The sequence below is a fragment of the Ranitomeya variabilis genome, chromosome 2 (assembly GCF_051348905.1).
Source record: "Ranitomeya variabilis isolate aRanVar5 chromosome 2, aRanVar5.hap1, whole genome shotgun sequence".
In the NCBI taxonomy this organism is placed as follows: Eukaryota; Metazoa; Chordata; class Amphibia; order Anura; family Dendrobatidae; genus Ranitomeya; species Ranitomeya variabilis.
In genome coordinates, this window is record NC_135233.1 from 886,124,623 (window position 1) to 886,145,407 (window position 20,785).

At 44.1% G+C, this 20,785-nt stretch overlaps 1 protein-coding gene and 4 non-coding genes across 6 annotated transcripts; all 5 read left to right on the forward strand.

The window, feature by feature from the left end:
- The first annotated feature begins 1,342 nt into the window (after positions 1-1,342).
- EIF4A2 (eukaryotic translation initiation factor 4A2) lies at positions 1,343-19,631 on the forward strand. 2 transcript variants are annotated; one of them, XR_013221882.1, is made up of 12 exons: positions 1,343-1,449; positions 11,221-11,266; positions 11,338-11,470; positions 11,684-11,823; positions 13,378-13,546; positions 13,624-13,733; positions 13,846-13,989; positions 14,069-14,206; positions 14,398-14,487; positions 15,458-15,537; positions 15,906-16,043; positions 19,002-19,631. XR_013221882.1 is itself a non-coding variant. In XM_077290421.1 (11 exons), exons 1-11 carry the CDS (start codon positions 1,421-1,423, stop codon positions 19,144-19,146), a joined length of 1,224 nt encoding a protein of 407 aa, XP_077146536.1. In that variant the 5' UTR covers positions 1,343-1,420; the 3' UTR covers positions 19,147-19,631. The 2 variants fall into 2 exon arrangements, 1 of the variants encoding a protein (XP_077146536.1); XM_077290421.1 differs by lacking the exon at positions 15,906-16,043.
- Positions 2,008-2,076, forward strand: LOC143810860 (small nucleolar RNA SNORD2). The gene has a single exon (XR_013223238.1). It is a non-coding gene; the product is annotated as a small nucleolar RNA SNORD2 (small nucleolar RNA).
- LOC143810861 (small nucleolar RNA SNORD2) lies at positions 11,547-11,613 on the forward strand. Its single transcript, XR_013223239.1, has one exon. It is a non-coding gene; the product is annotated as a small nucleolar RNA SNORD2 (small nucleolar RNA).
- On the forward strand, positions 14,227-14,350 carry LOC143810800 (small nucleolar RNA SNORA63). Its single transcript, XR_013223184.1, has one exon. It is a non-coding gene; the product is annotated as a small nucleolar RNA SNORA63 (small nucleolar RNA).
- LOC143810799 (small nucleolar RNA SNORA63) lies at positions 15,698-15,826 on the forward strand. The gene has a single exon (XR_013223183.1). It is a non-coding gene; the product is annotated as a small nucleolar RNA SNORA63 (small nucleolar RNA).
- Positions 19,632-20,785: the final 1,154 nt, after the last annotated feature.

Sequence of the window (20,785 nt, forward strand, 5' to 3'; positions counted from 1 at the left end):
CACAGACCCCGCCCGCACAATCTCAGCCCACACTCTTCCCCCCTCCCGATCTGCAGCGTTTCACCACAGCTAAACCGCAGATCTTTTTTATATCTGCGGTTTTGCTGCGGAAGTGCCCGACTCAATACAAGTCAATGGGTGCAGAAACGCTGCAGATCCGCACAAAGAATTGACATGCTGCAGAAAAACGCTGCGTTTCCGCATGTTTTTTTCCGCATGTTTTTTTCCGCAGCATGTGCACAGCGGATTTGGTTTTCCATAGGTTTACATGGTACTGGAGACCGCATGGAAAACTGCTGCAGATCCGCAGCGTCAAAAACGCCGCGGATCCGCGGTAAAAACCGCAAAGTGTGACCGTAGCCTCAGTGTGGACTAACCCTTAGTGTAAAGGTGTGACTAGTAATGAAACATTATTTCAGTTATTTTTCATTTTACACTCAAAGATATATTTTTCCACTGATTTGTAAAGATTATTGGTGACAGTAAACGCTATGTGTACACGTTCTGGATTTTTCGTGTTTTTTCGGCCGCTAAAAAAATGCATACGTTAAGCATCCCGTCATTTTTTGTGCACATGCTGCGTTTTTTACCGCGATGCATTTTTTTTTCGCGGTAAAAAACACAGCATGTTCAATAATTTTGCAGATTTTTCGCGTTTTTGCAGCTATATTATTGTATTGGAAAGCTCCGGAAAAAAACGGAAAAAAACGCATGCAGATTTTCTGCAGAAAAAGTCTGGTTTTGTTCAGGAAAATTCTGCAGACATTCCTGAACGTGTGCACATACCCTCACGAGCAGTCCACGCTATTACCGCATGCGTTTTTCCAACAGGTGGAAAGAAGTTGCAAAAAAAACCCCGTCTTCCCACGTGACGTGTTGCACATAGGACCGGCACTGTGCAGGGTCACGTCCTCTGTAGGTCGCCTGTAACACGAGGAGCTCCGTGACTCCAGCACCGGCCGCCGCCTCACTACTGCTCACAATGTGACAACTATTATTATCCGACTGTGCCCCGCCCCTGTGAGATACGTCACCAACCAGGCCGCAAAGAAGGCGGAGCTTTACTAGTCAATTCTGCAGGGGCCGGGAGGGAAACCCCGTGCATCTCAGAGACCTATAACCTACTCACCATTTGCTGCAATATCTTTCCGCCATATGGAAAGAGTGCCATAAGAAAAAAGTTCCATTTGCCTTGAAGGAATGGGTTCTACAAGACGAACGTATCAGGGAACAGTTTTACATATCAATTCTCGGGAATACACTAGCGTCAAGTTGGGGTATGAGGTAGAAGTGCGCTAGAGACTTTCTATCACAGTCGCGGTATCCTTGCGCCGTTCAGAAATGTAGTTCCGGATATATAAATGGCGGGCGCCCCCCTCTGCTAGTCCTTTCCTGTTGAGTTCTGGAGCGTGTGTGGATCATGTCAAGCGGCTCTGCGGATTATTCCAGGTGAGTTTTATGACGTCTGCTCTCGCATGCTTCCAGGCACTATTGCCTGTGGCGTTTCCTGCTGGGGCCGTCACTGCTCACAGACGGGTAGTGTCGGCCCAGTAGTGGGGTGTATGGCTGTGCTGCACGCAGTGTGGTGCTGCTTATTATTGAGGCCTACGGAGTTCTACGGGACACGTCACTACTGAGGAGTCGGCCTTGGTTACCGCCCGAGCTAAATTCTGAGGGGGAAGGGACGAGAGAGGGGCGCCCGTACATGCGGGGCCTGGCGCTGCCGGCGCGGTAGGGGGCGCCCGTACATGCGGGGCCTGGCGCTGCCGGCGCGGTAGGGGGCGCCCGTACATGCGGGGCCTGGCGCTGCCGGCGCGGTAGGGGGCGCCCGTACATGCGGGGCCTGGCGCTGCCGGCGCGGTAGGGGGCGCCCGTACATGCGGGGCCTGGCGCTGCCGGCGCGGTAGGGGGCGCCCGTACATGCGGGGCCTGGCGCTGCCGGGGACTTGGTACCTGTGCACACTGCGGCACTGGCTGGGGAGGGCAGTAGTCCAAGCCCGGTGGGACAAGTGAGATGATGGTTACCATCTTTCGGGACTGACCTGAAATGGAGAAAACATAACTTACTGATCACTTGTATAGTTGGGCTGGATCGCTGCTCCATGTGCCTCGTGTCCACCATGCTTTATACTGCAGTGTGCTGCCATGTAGTGTGTGAAATGGGCTGGGACGCTGACAGTTAGTGGGGAGGGCTCATCAGATATGGCACTTTACAATAGTTTGTTGTAAAAAATGGTCTTTGTCAAATTTAGCAATGTTGACTCCTAGTATTAACTTGGGACTGACAGCAATCCATATTTACTATTAGAAACTTGACTTTAATTTTCTCTTTAAAGATTATGGGGAGAAACGGGTTATCACTATTAACCTGCAGATTGGTAGATGATGCATTGTTGAGACCTACATCAATTGGTAAAACTGAGATCTGTACAAAAGAAATGGTTCTCGGGATGACCAAGTGCTGCTCTGTCCATTCCTGATGGGGCTGCTGGAAAAGCTGAGCTTGGCACATGGCAGCCCTATCAGGAATGGAGGGAGCAGTGCTTGAGCATGTGCCATGCTGCTCCATAACAGGGATAAGTGCTCTGCCAATCAGTGCAGGTCCCAGACATAGCACCGCCACTGATCAGTAACTCATTACCTATCCCGTGGGTTGGTGAGAACTTATTTTCACTTAATCATCCCATGGAAGCACATGTCAATTTCCGTTCATCAAACTTTTAGTGATAAGCAGCCATTTGACTGCCAAAATTGGTCTGTTCGGCAAATTTATTTTTTTGTGTTTTACAGGCTGGACAAGAGAAAATCACTGATAAAAACAAGGCTGAAGCTGGTTTCTTATTCGGCAGTTTTTTTTTCTGTTTTTTATTTTTATAGGTTTAACAACAAAGCATCACAATAGTTATTATTGTGATGCTTTGTTAAACCTATAAAAAAACAAAACAACTGAACTATGCAGCAAGGTGCCCGGATGTGAATACACTTAAAAACAGCTAAAAAAATTATAAAATGGGCATCAGTCAGCATCGAAGGGCGTTAATCCAAGGGTTAAATGACTTTGGGCCACTGATATCTCACGGCAGACACACAGAACAGGGAGCCCTACATCAAAACCAGGTCTCTCCAGCCTGGCCCAGTTGCGTTCTGGACACCAGAATTGGCATAAAAATGGACAGTCTATTTTGGCCATTCGAATAAGTAACGTGTTTTTAAGGGGTTAAATGACTTTAGGCCACTGATCTCTCACTAATACATAATGTCATTTAACTCTGTAAAACCATCAGTTACTTATTCAAATCTGTGAAAATGGGCTGTTTGCCCACTTTGATGTCAATTATGATGCCCAGAACCCATTTGGGCCAGGCTGGAGGGATCTGGGTTTGATGCAGGGCATCACTATCTGTGTATTCTTAAGGTACCGTCACATTAAGTGATGCTGCAGCGATATTGACAACGATGCCGATCGCTGCAGCGTCGCTGGAGAGCTGTCACACAGACAGCTCTCCAGCGACCAACGATGCTGAAGTCCCCGGGTAACCAGGGTAAACATCGGGTTACTAAGCGCAGGGCCGCGCTTAGTAACCCGATGTTTACCCTGGTTACCAGTGTAAATGTAAAAAAACCCAAACACTACATACTTACATTGCCGTGTCTGTCACGTCCCTCGCCTTCAGCTTCCCTGCACTGTGTAAGCGCCGGCCCTAAAGCACAGCGGTGACGTCACCGCTGTGCTTTGCTTTACGGCTGGCACTGACACATTCAATGCAGGAATCTGAGCAGCAGCGCGGACGCCGGGGGACGTGACAGACATCAGAAGGTGAGTATAGTGTTTTTTTTTTTTTTTACTTTTACAATGGTAACCAGGGTAAATTATCGGGTTACTAAGCGCGGCCCTGCGCTTAGTAACCCGATATTTACCCTGGTTACCATTGTAAAACATTGCTGGCATCGTTGCTTTTGCTGTCAAACACGACGATACACGCCGATCTGACGATCAAATAAAGTTCTGGACTTTCAGCAACGACCAGCGATATCACAGCAGGATCCAGATCGCTGCTGCGTGTCAAACACAACGATATCGCTATCCAGGACGCTGCAACGTCACGGATCGTTATCGCTGCAAAGTCGTTTAGTGTGAAGGTACCTTTAGGCTACTTTCAAACAATGGTTTTTTTTCCCCCTCTGGCCCAATCCAGCTTTTTTTTTTTTCTCATTTGTATTAGCGCTGGATTGTGCCGCATGGCTTTCTGTTCCTTCTTTTTTGTTTTTTTTCCAGATCTGGCTGAAATTTCGGCTTCTGGAAAAAACGTACACTAACTTTTTTTGTCTCCAGCAAAAAAGCCGGAAGCGCCCGAGTCAGCGCTTCCGGCTCTTTGCTAGAACGGGAGCTGGAAGGTGCCGAATCCAGAAAATTACAGATCCTGGCGCCGGATTCCATTTGTTTATTAAACTGAGCATGCTCCAAATTTTTTTTTAAAGGGAACCTATCACCCTGTTTTTTAAAAATTAGATAAAAATAGTGTGAAATAGGGGCAGAGCTGGGCTTTACATTAGTGCCTTTTTGGTGCCTTTACACCCCCGTTAGGCTGCCGAAATACCTTTGTGAAGTGGCCGTTTTGTCCTGTCACTCAAGTTGGTCAGGTCGGATGGGCGTGGTCACAGCGCTGTTTCTCCCCCAGATCAGGCTCATCATTACGTTGGTGGCGTAGTGGTGTGCGCATGTCCAAAGAGAAGATCCACTGCCCAGGAGATTCAAAACAGCGCGGTCTTCGCTATTCGCCGTTTACCGGTGGGCGCGGCCATCTTTCCTGTGGCCGCGTGTGCGCAGATGGAGTGCTCTGCTGCCCGGGGCTTCAGGAAAATGGCTGCGGGATTCTGCGCGGGCGCAGATGGAGATCGCGGCGGCCATTTTCCTGAAGCCCCGGGCAGCAGAGTGCTCCATCTGCGCACGCGCAGCCACAGGAAAGATGGCCGCGCCCACCGGTAAACGGCGAATAGCGAAGACCGCGCTGTTTTGAATCTCCTGGGTAGTGGATCTTCTCTTTGGACATGCGCACACCACTACGCCACCAACGTAATGATGAGCCTGATCTGGGGGAGAAACAGCGCTGTGACCACGCCCATCCGACCTGACCAACTTGAGTGACAGGACAAAACGGCCACTTCACAAAGGTATTTCGGCAGCCTAACGGGGGTGTAAAGGCACCAAAAAGGCACTAATGTAAAGCCCAGCTCTGCCCCTATTTCACACTATTTTTATCTAATTTTTAAAAAACTTTAATCCAATTATCAGAATGCTAGTCGGATCCATAAAAAAACACAACCATCGCATCTTTTTTTCAGTCTGCGACGGATCTGTTTTTTTTCAACATTCGGCGGATTGTCTGACGTCAAAAGCTTGATGTGTGAGATCAGTGGCCCAAAGTCAGTTAACCCTTTAACACCCTTCGATGGCCATTTTTGTGCCAGGTTTATAATTTTTGTAGCTGTTCTGTGTATTCACATCAGGGCACCTCGCTGCATTGTATGTTATCACTGTGATGCTTATGTTACACCTATAAAAACAGAAAAGAGAAAATTGCCGAATAAGAAACCAACTTCAGCCTTGTTTTGATAAAATACAATGCAGCGAGGTTGCCTGATGTGAATACACTAAAGAGCAGCTACAAGAAAATTAAACTTGCCAAAAAAGGATATCCAAGCGGGCAGTGAAGAGCATTATTGAAGGGGTTAAATAACTTTGCACCACTGTTGCCAAATAACAATTACATATAGTGATGCCCTACATCTCATTTAGGTCACTCTAGCCTGGTCCACAGGTTCTTGGCATCAGAACGGCATCAAAGTGGGCAATTGATCTTAACTGTTTGAATAACTGCTGTTTTTAAGGGGCTAAATGACTTTGGGCCACTGATCTCACACCACCGTTAGGCTAGGTTCACATTGCGTTAGGGCAATCCGTTTAGCGCATACGCTAGCGGATTGCGCTAACGCAATGTCACTTTAGGGCTCGTTTTTGCTGATCCCGCTAGCGAGGAACGGACCTCGGACGCTGCAAGCAGCATTCGAGGTCCGTCCGAAAATAACGGGACATCGCTAGCGCGTGCCGAAAATGGCATGCGCTAGCGATGCGTTGGCGACCCGTTAGCACATTGCTGTCAATGGGTGCGCTAACGGACCCGTTACATGGCGTTAATTGCGACAATTTCGCCATGTAACGGAGTCTGCTAGCGGACACCCATTAACGCAATGTGAACCTAGCCTTATAGATTTACCGCACAACAAATCCATGTCAATACAGCCTTGTTCAAATGGGTTCTGGGCATCAGAATTGGTATGAAAATTGGCAAATTGCCAATTCCAAAGCACAGAACCAGTTTACACAAGGCTGTGGTGAGTTCAGTTGCCCACGGTCACTTAACCCCTTAATTACACAAGTTACTTATTCAATCTAAGAGAATTGGCTATTTGTCTACTTTGATGCAAGTTTTGGCCCAAATGGGTTCTGGCATCATGCTGAGGTGACCTAAACTTGATGAGGAGCATCACTGTCTGCATTGAGATCAGTGGCCCAAAGACGTTTGATGTCAGTTTTAATTTTTCTAGCTGACTAAGTGTATTCACATCCGGACCCCTCACTGCATTAGATTTTATCACTTATTTTTGTTAACCTTCGTCAGGCTGCATAATTTTACAACGTTAACAGGCTGCAGAGGTACAATTGTACCTTCATATATACCTCCACTGTGGGAAGACTTTCTCCTTTACTTGGTTTCAGAAACTAAAGTTCATTCAGCTACAAATGTTAAACTGATATCTATTGGCCAGTGTTGTTACTGCTCACTTATGTTGTCAACTAAAGGGAACCTGTCACCCCGTTTTTTCCGTATGAGATAAAAATACCGTTAAATAGTGCCTGAGCTGTGCGTTACAATAGTGTATTTTGTGTACCCTGATTCCCCACCTATGCTGCCGAAATACATTACCAAAGTCGCCGTTTTCGCCTGTCAATCAGGCTGGTCTGGTCAAATGGGCGTGGTGACATCGCTGTTTCTTACCCCAGATCTTGCTTATTTTTCCATTGGTGGCGTAGTGGTTTGCGCATGCCCAACTGCCGAATCCACTGCACAGGTGAGGAAAAAGAGCGCGATCTGCGCTATTCCCCTGGTGATCGGTGTGGGCGGCCATCTTCCTGAGGCTGCGTGTGCGCAGATGGAGCGCTCTGCTGCCCGGGGCTTCAGGAAAATGGCCGCGGGATGCCATGCCATATAACTCAATAAAAAAGGTTTCTTACATTTTCTTTTATAATGTAAATGAACAGTTTTTTTTTACTTGTTTATAATAATAATAAAATGGCATTATCATTAAAAAAAATATTCTTTTCCTTGCATTATCTTTATTCAAAATATGAGGGTACATTTGTACTTACGCAGCTTGTTATGGATGCAAAAATCTCGACCCCCTTATCTCAGAAGGGGGTGGAGATATTTTATTGAAATTTGGCCAATATATTCTGGACCAAAACTGCAGCGATGTCACAATTTCAGCCCTCTACGGCTTTTCGAAAAAGTTATTGCAATTTTAAAACAGAATAGTTACGATTGTACATACTCAGCCGGACAAAGGTTAAACTTGTAAAAATCAGAAAAAAATGCAGAATAAGGCTGGTTTCACACTTGCGTTTTGATCTGCAGCGTTTTTTTAAAAAACGCATGTGGTGAGAACTCGTGCAAACGCTGCGTTTTTTAGACGCATGCGTTTTTGCGCCAAAAAAAGCGGGAAAACACGGCGTTTTCCCGCATTTACATGCGTTTTTTTTCCCACGTTTGCGTTTTTGAAACGCATGCTGAGAAGTGTGACAGCTGCCAATCATCAAAATCAACTAGAAAACACTAATAGAATTAGCTAGGGATAGGGTTAGGATCCCTAGGGTTAGGGGTAGCTTTTTATTAGAATGTCCTGGTCACCAGGTCACTGATAAGCCACCCCCCCCCCCCCCCCCCCCCCACCATCAAGGTGATAAAGGGATCCTAATCCTAAGGATCCTACCCCTAAGGGTACCGTCACACAGTGCCATTTTCATCGCTACGACGGCACGATTCGTGACATTCTAGCGATATCGTTACGATATCGTTGTGTCTGACACGCTACTGCGATCCGGATCCCCGCTGAGAATCGTACGTCGTAGCAGATCGTTTGAAACTTTCTTTCGTCGTCTAGTGTCCCGCTGTGGCGGCATGATTGCATCGTGTGACACAGGTTGTGTACGATGTGCGCACAGTAACCAACGGCTTCTACATCGCAAATACGTCGTGAAATTATCGCTCCAGCGCCGTGTATTGCAACGTGTGACCGCAGTCTACGACGCTGGAGCGATAATCATACGACGCTGCAACGTCACGAATCGTGCCGTCGTAGCGATGAAAATGGCACTGTGTGACGGTACCCTAACCCTAGGGATCCAAACCCTAACCCTAAGGGTTAGGATCCCTAGGGTTAGGGTTAGGATCCCTAGGGTTAGGGTTAGGATCCCTAGGGTTAGGGTTAGGATCCCTAGGGTTAGGGTTAGGATCCCTAGGGTTAGGGTTAGGATCCCTAGGGTTAGGGTTAGGATCCCTAGGGTTAGGGTTAGGATCCCTAGGGTTAGGGTTAGGATCCCTAGGGTTACTAGGGATCCTAACCTTAGGGTTAGGTTTAGGGTTAGGATCCCTAGGGTTACTAGGGATCCTAACCTTAGGGTTAGGTTTAGGGTTAGGATCCCTAGGGTTACTAGGGATCCTAACCTTAGGGTTAGGTTTAGGGTTAGGATCCCTAGGGTTACTAGGGATCCTAACCTTAGGGTTAGGTTTAGGGTTAGGATCCCTAGGGTTACTAGGGATCCTAACCTTAGGGTTAGGTTTAGGGTTAGGATCCCTAGGGTTACTAGGGATCCTAACCTTAGGGTTAGGTTTAGGGTTAGGATCCCTAGGGTTACTAGGGATCCTAACCTTAGGGTTAGGTTTAGGGTTAGGATCCCTAGTAACCCTAGGGTTAGGGTTTTCTTGGTTTTTCTTGTGTTTAGGGTTAGGGTTTTCTTGATTTTTCTTGTGTTTTTCGGTAAAAACGCATGCGTTTTTAACGCAAGCAAACACGTGCTTAAAAACGCATGCGTTTACATAGACAGCAATGCATTTTTTTGCCGCGAATAAACGCATGTGGTTTTTTTTTTTTTTTGCGGCAAAAAAACCGCCACTAGAAATTACTACATATTGCATTTCTACAAATGAACGCACGCGTCAAAACGCTAAAACGCTGCAGATCAAAACGCAAGTGTGAAACCAGCCTAAGAAACCAACTTCAGCAGCATAGCCATTTGCTTATTTAGGGTATGTGCACACGTCAGGATTTCTTGCTGAAATTTTCTGCAAGAAATCCGCTTTTTTTTTTTTTGCCTTTTTTCGTTGTGTTTTTTTTAGCATTTTGCAAGCGAAATTAGTTTGTAGAATGCTAAAGTTTTCCAAGCGATGCTACAGATCGCTTGGAAAACTTTAGCATTCTGCAAGCTAATTTCGCTGACAGGTTGGTCACACTTGTCAAACGTACTGTTTGACAAGTGTGACCAACTTTTTACTATAGATGCTGCTTATGCAGCATCAATAGTAAAAATGTTTAAAAATAATAAAAAAAATTAAAAAATGGTTACTCGCCCTCTGCAGACAGCCGATCTCCTCAGCGGCGTCTGTTCCTATAGATGGTGTGTGCAGGACCTTCGATGACGTCGCGACGTCATCGCAGGTCCTTCACCACACCATCTATAGGAACGGAAGCGGCAGCATGCACCGCTGAGAGGCGGGAAGGCTCCGGGGCCATTGAAGGTGAGTATATGACTATTTTTTATTTTTTTTATTATTTTTTTTTTTTTTACCAATTATATGGTGCCCAGTCCGTGGAGGAGTCTCCTCTCCTCCACCCTGGGTACCAACCGCACATAATCTGCTTACTTCCCGCATGGTGGGCACAGCCCTGTGCGGGAAGTAGGCAGATCAATGCATTCCTAGGTGTGCAGAATCCCTGTAATTCCGCAAATTTAATGAACATGTTGTTTTGTTTTTTTTTCACGGGAAAAAAACATTTGCACAAGAAATGCGTAATACACTTAAAAAAATGGGAGGCATATGTAAGCTTTTTTTCGCGTTTTTATAGCAAAAAAACCCACAAAATACTGAACGTGTGCACATAGCCTTACACAGGCGGACCAAATTTTTTGCGTTTTTTTTTTTCGTTTTTCGCTATAAAAACGTGATAAAAACGCAAAAAAAACGCTCACATATGCCTCCTATTATTTACAGTGTATTCTGCATTTCTTGTGCAAATGTTGCATTTTTTTCCGCGGGAAAAAAAAGCAACATGTTCATTAAAAATGCGGAATTGCGGGGATTCTGCACACCTAGGAGTGCATTGATCTGCATACTTTCCGCACGGGGCTGTGCACACCATACGGGAAGTAAGCAGATCATGTGCGGTTGGTACCCAGGGTGGTGGAGGAGAGGAGACTCTCCTCCACGGACTGGGCACCATATAATTGGTCAAAAAAAAAGAATTAAAATAAAAAATAGTCCTATACTCACCTTCGATGTCTTCCCGCCTCACCGCTGCATGCTGCCGCTTCGGTTCCTGTAGCTGGTGTGCGGTGAAGGACCTGCGATGACGTCACTGTCTTGTGATTGGTCGAGACCGGTCATGTGACCGCTCACGTGACCGAGGTCATGGAAGGTCCTGCGTGCTCATACCATCTATACGAACGGACGCCGGTGAGGAGATCAGCTGTCTGCAGGTGAGTATAAGCATTTTTTTTATTATTTTTTAAACATTCTATCTTTTACTATAGAAGCTGCATAAGCAGCATCTATAGTAAAAAGTTGGTCACACTTGTCAAACAGTATGTTTGACAAGTGTGACCAACTTGTCAGTCAGTTTTCCAAGCGATGCTACAGATCGCTTGGAAAACTTTAGCATTCTGCAAGCTAATTACGCTTGCAGAATGCTACAAAAAACGCAAAAAAACAAAGCGGATTTCTTGCAGAAAATTTCCGGTTTTCTTCAGGAAATTTCTGCAAGAAATCCGGACGTGTGCACATACCCTTAAAGCTGTAGTGTAGTCTGGCCTTGTCTGTGCTTTGCTTGGGTGATCACTGTAAGGCTCCATCACTTAGCTGCTCAAATGTCATTCTTTATTTTTAGAGACCATGGCGGCCCTGAAGGAATGGACCCCGATGGTGTCATTGAGGTTGGTATAGGATATATGTTCTTGTTTGATGGTTATTAACCAATATAGGCTAAATTAATCTTTTCTTACAGAGCAACTGGAATGAAATTGTTGACAACTTTGATGACATGAACCTAAAAGAATCTCTTCTCAGAGGAATCTATGCTTATGGTTTTGAAAAACCTTCTGCCATTCAGCAAAGGGCCATTATCCCCTGCATTAAAGGTTTGTATGATTCATAAAAGCTTGTATATATTTATGGAAAACTAAAGGTTTCCAGATTCCTTGTATGATCCTAGACAAGTGAAATGATGGTTACATCTTTCGGGACTGACCTGAAATGGAGAGAGCTTTCTTTCTGATCACTTGTTAAAATTGTCTTGGGTTACACAACCAGGTAATATTTGGGAACATTAAATGTCTCCCTACTCTTTTTAGGGTATGATGTGATTGCTCAAGCTCAGTCAGGTACTGGCAAGACAGCCACATTTGCCATTTCCATCCTGCAGCAGCTGGAGATTGAGCTCAAGGAGACCCAAGCACTAGTATTGGCTCCCACAAGAGAACTGGCTCAACAGGTATTGACAGGGTAGCTTGCGACTGTGTGCTGCAAAAGTTTCAGATTCCACAACTGTGAGTGCAGATGGCTTCACTGGCCTCATATTGTCATAATGGTTCTCCACTTATAATCCAACGACTTGAATTTTTAAGTACCGTAGTATGCTGTGACAAGTATGTTAGTCTAATTCTACAAAAACTTGCTATGCAGTTGTGTAGTATGGAAACTGCAGTGTGCAAATGTTAAGATGGACTTTTCATCTCGTGGTCTTTGCATGTCACTTACAAAATACTTGTTCTAGTGTCACGCTTATCATTCAGTGGTTTAAGGTGGATGTACACGGTAGATGGTTATTGGCCAAATACTTGTTTAGCCAATGCATTTCAGAACAACCCTGTTACTATGCTTTTACACTTTCATGCTATTGGCACACTATGGACAGCAGCTTCTCTTTGGAGAATAAAGAATTGGATGATTAAACACAATGCTTATCCTTGATCATTAGCCAGTACCACTGAAGGTGCCATGTCTGCCCACCAAAAGCTGGCTTCATGTGTTCCCTTGGTCTGTGTGACTGGGACCTGAATTGATTTTTGGATCTCATGACTCATGTTCAAGGGCCTTATATGCATAGGAGTTCCAGTAGTATGTAGCATATTCCTAGCTGTGCAGGCTAGCGCAAATCCTCCCAAAATGTCTATGCAGTGTAAAAATGGCCATATATGTAACCCCATATCCTAGAGGTAGCCATAGATTTCCCGAGAATGGAAGTGTTTTGGTTTAAGTAAGCTGTCCCACATCAGTATATTTATTGCACTCCATATGTCGCTGATGTTGGTACTTGAAGTCTTACAAGCACTGTCAAGTGGAAACAGATCTGATGACTGACAATCTTCTATTGAGCTGTAATTGGTCTTGCACAGCATTTTAGATGCAGTAGTGGTACATCTTTTGTCATATCGCAACCTGTGGGGGGTAACCCCAGCCTGCATTCAGGCAGTAGTGGTTTGTGATCTGTTCTTGGTATAGGGCATGCTTTATATTTCTTGATACAGAATAGATTTTTGTAGAGGTGCATGGGTGGGCAGAACACTCTTCATGACGCACTTGATCATTTCTATAACGGATCCTACACTTGCATGTCTTGTCTAAAGGTGTACTTGTTAATGTTCACACGCTCTAGTGTGCTTCAAATCCTTCCTGTGACCAGGGTGTGATCCACTGGGACCAGTTATCTGCACATGAACTTGCTAGACTGGTACACTGGCTGCAGCCATACATTAGTTTGAAGTCCGCTTTTAATTATGATTCAATCTCTCTATACTGAGGAAATGTGTTAAAAGATCTGCAGGGGGGTAAACTAATGGCTTTAGGCAGTGGGCTAGCCTTAAAGGTTTAAGCTGTTGATGTAGGTCTGGGCACCATGGGTAATGACTGAAGTCTTGGCTACTCGATGTTGCTGCTCCGTGTTAACACTGCAAATGGTATTTTTTATATGGAGATATACATTTGTAAAGAGACAAATTGGTAACTTCTCACTACCTTCTCATAAGGTTATTCATTTATTTTTTAGATTCAAAAGGTCATTCTTGCCCTGGGTGACTACATGGGTGCAACATGCCATGCTTGCATTGGAGGCACAAATGTTCGCAATGAAATGCAGAAACTACAGGCAGAAGCGCCTCATATTGTTGTGGGCACTCCTGGCCGTGTGTTTGACATGTTGAATAGACGTTATTTATGTAAGTAATACTTAACATTTATTAATACCAATGAGTGCTTTCTAACTTCAAGTAACAAGAGACCATTTTACTTTCAGCCCCAAAATGGATAAAAATGTTTGTTTTGGATGAAGCTGATGAAATGTTGAGCCGTGGTTTTAAGGATCAAATATATGAGATCTTTCAAAAATTGAGCACAAATATTCAGGTTAGTACATAAACTGCTATATTGTCTGGTATAATCCAAGAATGACACAACTCATTTCAGGGCCTACAAAATACAACTCTGGTCTTGTGGTAAAATATTTTATGTCCTCTAGGTTGTCCTTCTTTCTGCCACCATGCCAACCGATGTGTTGGAAGTGACCAAAAAGTTCATGAGGGATCCGATTCGCATCCTTGTTAAAAAGGAGGAATTAACCTTAGAGGGTATTAAGCAGTTTTACATTAATGTTGAACGAGAGGTAAGATCTTTAACTTTATTGCTTTACGGTTTAGAATCCTAAACTGGGTCTTACTTTTAATTTTTTTTTTTTTTCTAAGGAATGGAAGTTGGATACCCTGTGTGACCTATATGAGACTTTGACTATCACACAAGCTGTTATATTTTTGAATACCAGGAGAAAGGTTGATTGGCTTACTGAAAAAATGCATGCCAGAGACTTTACAGTATCTGCTTTGGTAAGCAGTAAAAAACACACTAGCAGGTTAAGTTACAACATGGCAGTGTGGTGCTCTGTTGTCGTTCCCCCTGCTGACATGAACATGTTTCCTACTATCCCTGACTGATCATTGTGGCAGGCAGGGACGCTTGGTCTCATACAGTTGTCATTGTGGGGTTATTATAAACTAACTCCTTATCTCCTTGACAGCATGGTGACATGGACCAGAAGGAGCGAGATGTCATTATGAGGGAGTTTAGATCTGGATCTAGTCGGGTGTTAATAACTACTGATTTGCTGGTAAGTTGGTGACGTGTAAACAGTGATTCATTGTAATCTTTAGTTTACCATTTTGCTGTAGCTGACAGACTGCTTTTGCAACTCTTGTATTTAGGCTGTGTGCACACGTAGCAGATTTTTCGCTAAAAAAACACTCACATTAAGCATCCTATTTAATAGAATGCAATCTGCATTTTTTTCCTGAGCGGAATCGCATTCCAGAAAAAAAGCAGCATGTTAATTAAATTTGCGGAATAGCGGGGATTCCGCACACCTAGGAATGCATTGATCTGCTTACTTCCCGCAAGGGGCTATGCCCACCATACGGGAAGTAAGCAGATCATGTGCAGTTGGTACCCAGGGTGGAGGAGAGGAGACTTTCCTCCACAGAGTGGGCACCATATAATTGTTAAAAAAAAATTAAAAAAATCGTGATATAATCACCTTCGATGGCCCCGGAGTCTTCCCGCCTCTCAGCGGTGCACGTGGCCACTTCCGTTCCCAGCGATGCTGTGTGAAGGACCTGCGATGACGTCACGGTCACATGACCGCAATGACGTCACATGACCGCGACGTCATCGAAGGTCCTGCACACAAAGCATCTAAGAACAAAAGCCGCTGAGATCAGCTGTCTGCGGAAGGTGAGAATAACCATATTTTTTTATATTAACATTCTATCTTTTACTATTCATGCTGCATCAATAGTAAAAAGTTGGTCACACTTGTCAAACACTGTCAATCAGTTTTCCAAGCGATGCTACAGATCGCTGGGAAAATGCTAGCATTCTGCAAGCTAATTATGCTTGCAAAATGCTAGTTTTTAGCGGGAATATGCATGCCAATTCCGCATGCAATATACCCGTGGCAGGAGTTGCAGAATTGCCGCGGAAATTTCCGTGGCAATTCTGCAACGTGTGCACTTAGCCTTAAGGTTATGTAACCTAAAGATACAAATTGCTGTAATCAAATCCTCTAATGTTCTTTGTTTTAGGCACGTGGTATAGATGTGCAGCAAGTTTCCCTAGTTATAAACTACGACCTTCCAACCAACCGTGAAAACTACATTCACAGGTTTGTATCAGTCTTGGCTGCACTATATATGCTATCCATGCAGCAACTGAGCTGGTTGTGTATTGCATTAAGGCAGTTCTCCAAGCTGTCAAATACAGCAAGGTCTGTGCCAAAGCATTAACTACTTTCTGATGGTATATCCCTGAAGGAAGCATTAATTATGCAGGATAAGTTACAGTATAGCTGTTAAGTGCTGTTCTGTCGTTCCCCCTGCAAATAATAAATTGTTTCCTACTATCCCTATTTGTTCTGACTCTCTCGGCAGATGGGGACGCTTGGTCTCAAACAATCTTTAATCTATTTTTTTTTTTAATGACTTTCCCTAAATACCCAGGCAAAATTTTTATGAAACTTTTATGTTTAAATAGTTGAGGAGCAGACTACAGTTGCTCCAGGACACTGCTGAGAATGGCCTGTGGAAGAGGTGTGTTTTCTCAATCAGAGAATTTGCACATCTGGCTGTGAGCTGAGGGCGGCCAGTGAAGCATGGACTAATGCTTGTAAAGGTAATGCACTTCATCATTTCCAACTGCTGCTAATTCTACTTGATTCTAGAATCAACTTAATTATTCTTGGTATTAATGCCTTGGCCTTTGCTGTTAAAATGTGTACTCGAAGACTGATATGCTGAAGAATTTGGGAAAGGTATAAAATATTCTATTCCTGATGTAATGATCTCTGCTTTTTAGTGGAGATGAATCTGCTGCACTTTATGTACATGCTCAGTAGTGAGACAGTGCTGTGGAGTTGGGGAAATTGAGTCTAAGGGTACTGTCACACAAAACGATTTACCAACGATCACGACCAGCGATACGACCTGGCCGTGATCGTTGGTAAGTGATTGTGGTCGCTGGGGAGCTGTCAGTCAGCTCTCCAGCGACCAACGATGCCGAAGTCCCCAGGTAACCAGGGTAAACATCGGGTTACTAAGCGCAGGGCCGCGCTTAGTAACCCGATGTTTACCGTGGTTACCAGCGTAAAAGTAAAAAAAAACCGTACATACTCACATTCCGGTGTCTGTCCCCCGGCGTTCTGCTTCTCTCCACTGTCTGTGCCAGCCGGAAAGCACAGCGGTGACGTCACCACTGCTCGCTTTCCGGCTGGCCGGCGCTCACAGTGCAGAGAAGCAGAACGCCGCCGGAATGTAAGTATGTACTGTTTGGTTTTTTACTTTTACGCTGGTAACCACGGTAAACATCGGGTTACTAAGCGCGGCCCTGCGCTTAGTAACCCGATGTTTACCCTGGTTACAAGCGAACGCATCGCTGGATCGCTGTCACACACACCGATCCAGTGATGACAGCGGGAGATCCAGCGACGAAAGAAAGTTCCAAACGATCTGCTACGACGTACGATTCTCAGCAGGATCCCTGATCGCTGCTGCGTGTCAGACACAGCGATATCGTATGGATATCGCTGGAACGTCACAGATCGTACCGTCGTAGCGATCAAAGTGCCAATGTGTGACAGTACCCTAAGGGTTGCCTTACTGACTCCACAGCACTGTACACAGTAAAGCAATTGGCTTATAAAGCACTGCTGCTTGGTGTTCACATTCCCTGCTGCTGTAGTTGAAAACTATTATACAAATGATGGCCATCCATGTAATGCATGGAGGGTCTCCTGACTGCTAGAGGAAACCCTGCTTACAGCTGCCACTAGAGTAAATTGCTAGTTTGTTCATAATGCAAAACCTAGAATTTCCAGCACAGTACAAGGCCTCAGACAACCATAAGATGGCCATATTTTCATTTCCGTATTACAGGCCTACTTCCTGGTCTGGCTGCAGGTCTAATGACCAAACTTGTGGAACTTCAAACATAATTTGGATTCTAAAATACTGCCATGCTGAGGTCATATAAGGCCTAAAACTGTCTCGAGCACTAAGAATATATCAAACGCTACTGGGTGTAACTGCAACATTAACTTATCTCACTAGGTATTAACCCTCTTTGGTCACCACCATATAATGGTGCACTCTCTCCATCTCCAAATGTGTCCCATCTGGCTCTGTAAAAGTCTCATCCTGCAAGGTACGAATAAAATGCCAGCAAGGAAATGATAGATGCTATAGAATCATTCCTATTTGTCTGGCACATGAAGTGTTGCACTAGATTGCTTTAGAGCCAGATCAGAAAGCTGTTTCCAATCCATTTATGGACATTGTATCGGTCTACTCCAGGCTCTGTCATTGCCCAACTGATAAATGGAATCCCAGCCTTAGACCCAAGTCTGCCAGTTCTTGCTATGCATGTCTAAGTTGATGTGAACAGTGTTTTGCAGCTTTTTTTATGCAGTAAAGCTAGATTTTACAGTGCTTACAAGGGTTCAGAAATCTTGCACTCAATTTATTCCTCCCCCACCCCTCACCTGAATTTGAGCACAGTAGCATTTCATTATTTTCAGCAACTTTCACCCAAAGCAAGCAGACGCAGTAAATTGGTTATGCTGAATAAATGCCACTCTAGTATGTACTATAGATGAATTGCATATTTACTACACTCCAAAACACCTTGCATTTTGAATGCATTGTCCTTACAGTAAGCAGGCTTGGGCAGCAGAAGAAAATGCTGCAAAGCTGTGTGAACAAGGCCTAATGTGGTATTTTGGTTTCTGCAGATTCTTTTGTATGATAGTTTCTGTATTGGATCTGGTCTCCAAGATTCTGGTTTGCAGTCAGTACAGCACACATACTCCCTGGCAGTGAATGCTATAGGCTTCCAATAAGTGAGATGGATCTAAAGTTGCAGGACCGATTACATTATGCTCAGCAGTGTTGTTCTCCATGTTTACCTCCTCCCAGTGCCAGCACCATTCCAGTGGTGTTGGTGCGCTTTTACATGGCTCTTGTGAAGCAGTGGACAGCCCCTTAACACTCTTCTGGACAAGTTTATAGCCACTACAGTCCATTTTTTGGGAATTCACGGTTTTGTTTTTTTTTGTTCCTAGTTGGAGGTGCTTTCAGCAGGGGCATATCTAATTTCACTGCAGTGCCTCTAAATTCAATGCCTGTCTTTGCTCTCCTACTTGGCATATGTGAGCAACCTAGCTACGCTGGCATATTGGTGACTAAATTGCCAATTTGCAAAGTAATGTTCTGCAACAGTGTTTAATTTTTTTTCGATTAGTAGTTTAAAGGGAATCTCAGCAAGTTTGTGTAATCTAAAAGACTGCAAGAGATGGAGGCTGAAACACAGAATTCAGGGCTGTCACCTGTCAGTGGTACAAAATAATTTTTTGGTTCACAGGAAATTACAATGTTCACATTGCCATCAACCTTGGTCAGAGCCCACCCTACTGATGCCATTGGCTGGGTTTTACAGTGGTGGTAACCTATTAACCTTCCCAGGAATGGAGCCTCGTGAAACAAGTATTCTGTATTGTATTAATGTGTAATGTATTTTAATTGTCCTAATTGGGGAATGTTTCAGTGTCCCTTTTTAACCCTGTTTTTTGCTTTCCAGGATTGGCCGTGGAGGGCGTTTTGGTAGAAAAGGTGTGGCTATAAACTTTGTTACAGAGGAGGATAAGAGAATTCTTCGTGATATTGAGACTTTCTACAATACTACAGTGGAGGAGATGCCGATGAATGTGGCTGACCTTATTTGATCCCTGGGATGAGATTTATTTTGAATGCCGTACTCGCTGTTGCTGAATTGGCGAATCACGACGTGCATTGTGCTTTTCTTTGGAAAATTATATTGAATCTTGTCTCGGTGCTTATGACGGATCAGAAATACAGATTTTTTTTGATAAGCAAAGCGACATTAGTCGCCTTCTGTGGAAAAAAGGCTGTGGGCTTTATTCTATTTCCAGAGTTTAGACTGTTGGGGTGGACTCTAAAGCAATGGGGTCTTTACATTTTTGTGTTCAACATTTATTTAGTTGTGTTAGAGAGGTGGTTGTATTTGATGTTCTTCATCATTTAATAAATTACTTACGGACTAAAAAATATAAGTGCTGCATCAAATCAGCCAATTATGTTAAATTGGCATATACGCCTTTAATGTACATTACAGATGTAGAGTTTACTAAATTAAAATGCCTATAATTGTTAAATGTGTATTTATTCAATAAAGTGCATTTGTGCTAGACCCTGACCCAACAATCTATATTTCGCTTAACTGCAAAGTTGCCACATTGCACATAAATTTGCATGTTAATTGGTGTATTTACTCTGTATTTTTGGCTTAAGTTTTGTAGGTGATATTGTGCAAATTAAAATCACCATTTGTGTTAGGCAAAATAGAAAATGAAGTGTATATTCTAGCCTTGTGTTCACTTACTTGGGATCTAATGATGATGCAGTGTGTAAGTGGTGAAATGCTCCACTCCTCTGCAGGAAGGTAAAAACTGTACATGCATTGCGTTGAGTGGACCAAGTTGTAGCGATGCTTGCATCTAGAATATTAAGCTTAAATCTTGGCTAACCTGGGCACTTGCAAATTGACCTGTTTGTAATTGCTAACCTGTTTGTAATTGCTAACCTGGGTTACTCTAAGTGACCCTAGCACACTAACTTTTCTGTTCTCATGGCCAATTATTAGGTCCAAAAAAGCAAATTGCTCTTGCTGTACAAGTAAACCTGATGTCGTAATCATTTTGTCCTGCTTCTACAAAAGACAACATTATTTAGAAAGGTACTATAATCTGTGTTTCTATTGTTTTTGTCTTATGAATTTGGCTCCAATAACAAAATTAGTGCAAGTGATTCATGAATCTTGCACAAGCAAAAACGGGCATTCTCAAACCAGGGAGAACAGAGTTGTGGCAAACCTTGAAACATAACCCCCAAGGGTGGCTTGCATGTTGAAGACCAGGCCAATTTTTACAATTGTGACCATTCTCCCTTTTGAGGTTATAACTCAAACGCTTGCATGGATCCTGGTGATTCTGTTTTCTCGTGACATATTGTACTTCATGTTAGTGGTAAAATTTCCTTGACATTACTTGCGAAAAACAGAAATTTGGCAAATTTCCAACTTTAAATTTTCATTCCCTTAAGGCCATGTTCACACGCTGCGGGTTCCTCTGCGGGTTAATCCCGCAGCGGAATTGAAAATCTGCAGGGCAAAACCGCTGTGGTTATCCCTGCAGATTTATCGCGGTTTGTTCCGCGGTTTCCGCTGCGGGATTACTGCTGTACTATTGATGCTGCATATGCAGCATCAATAGTAATGTAAAAAATAATAAAAATTGGCTATACTCACCCTCTGACGTCGCGATCTCCCCGGCGCTGCAAGCGGCT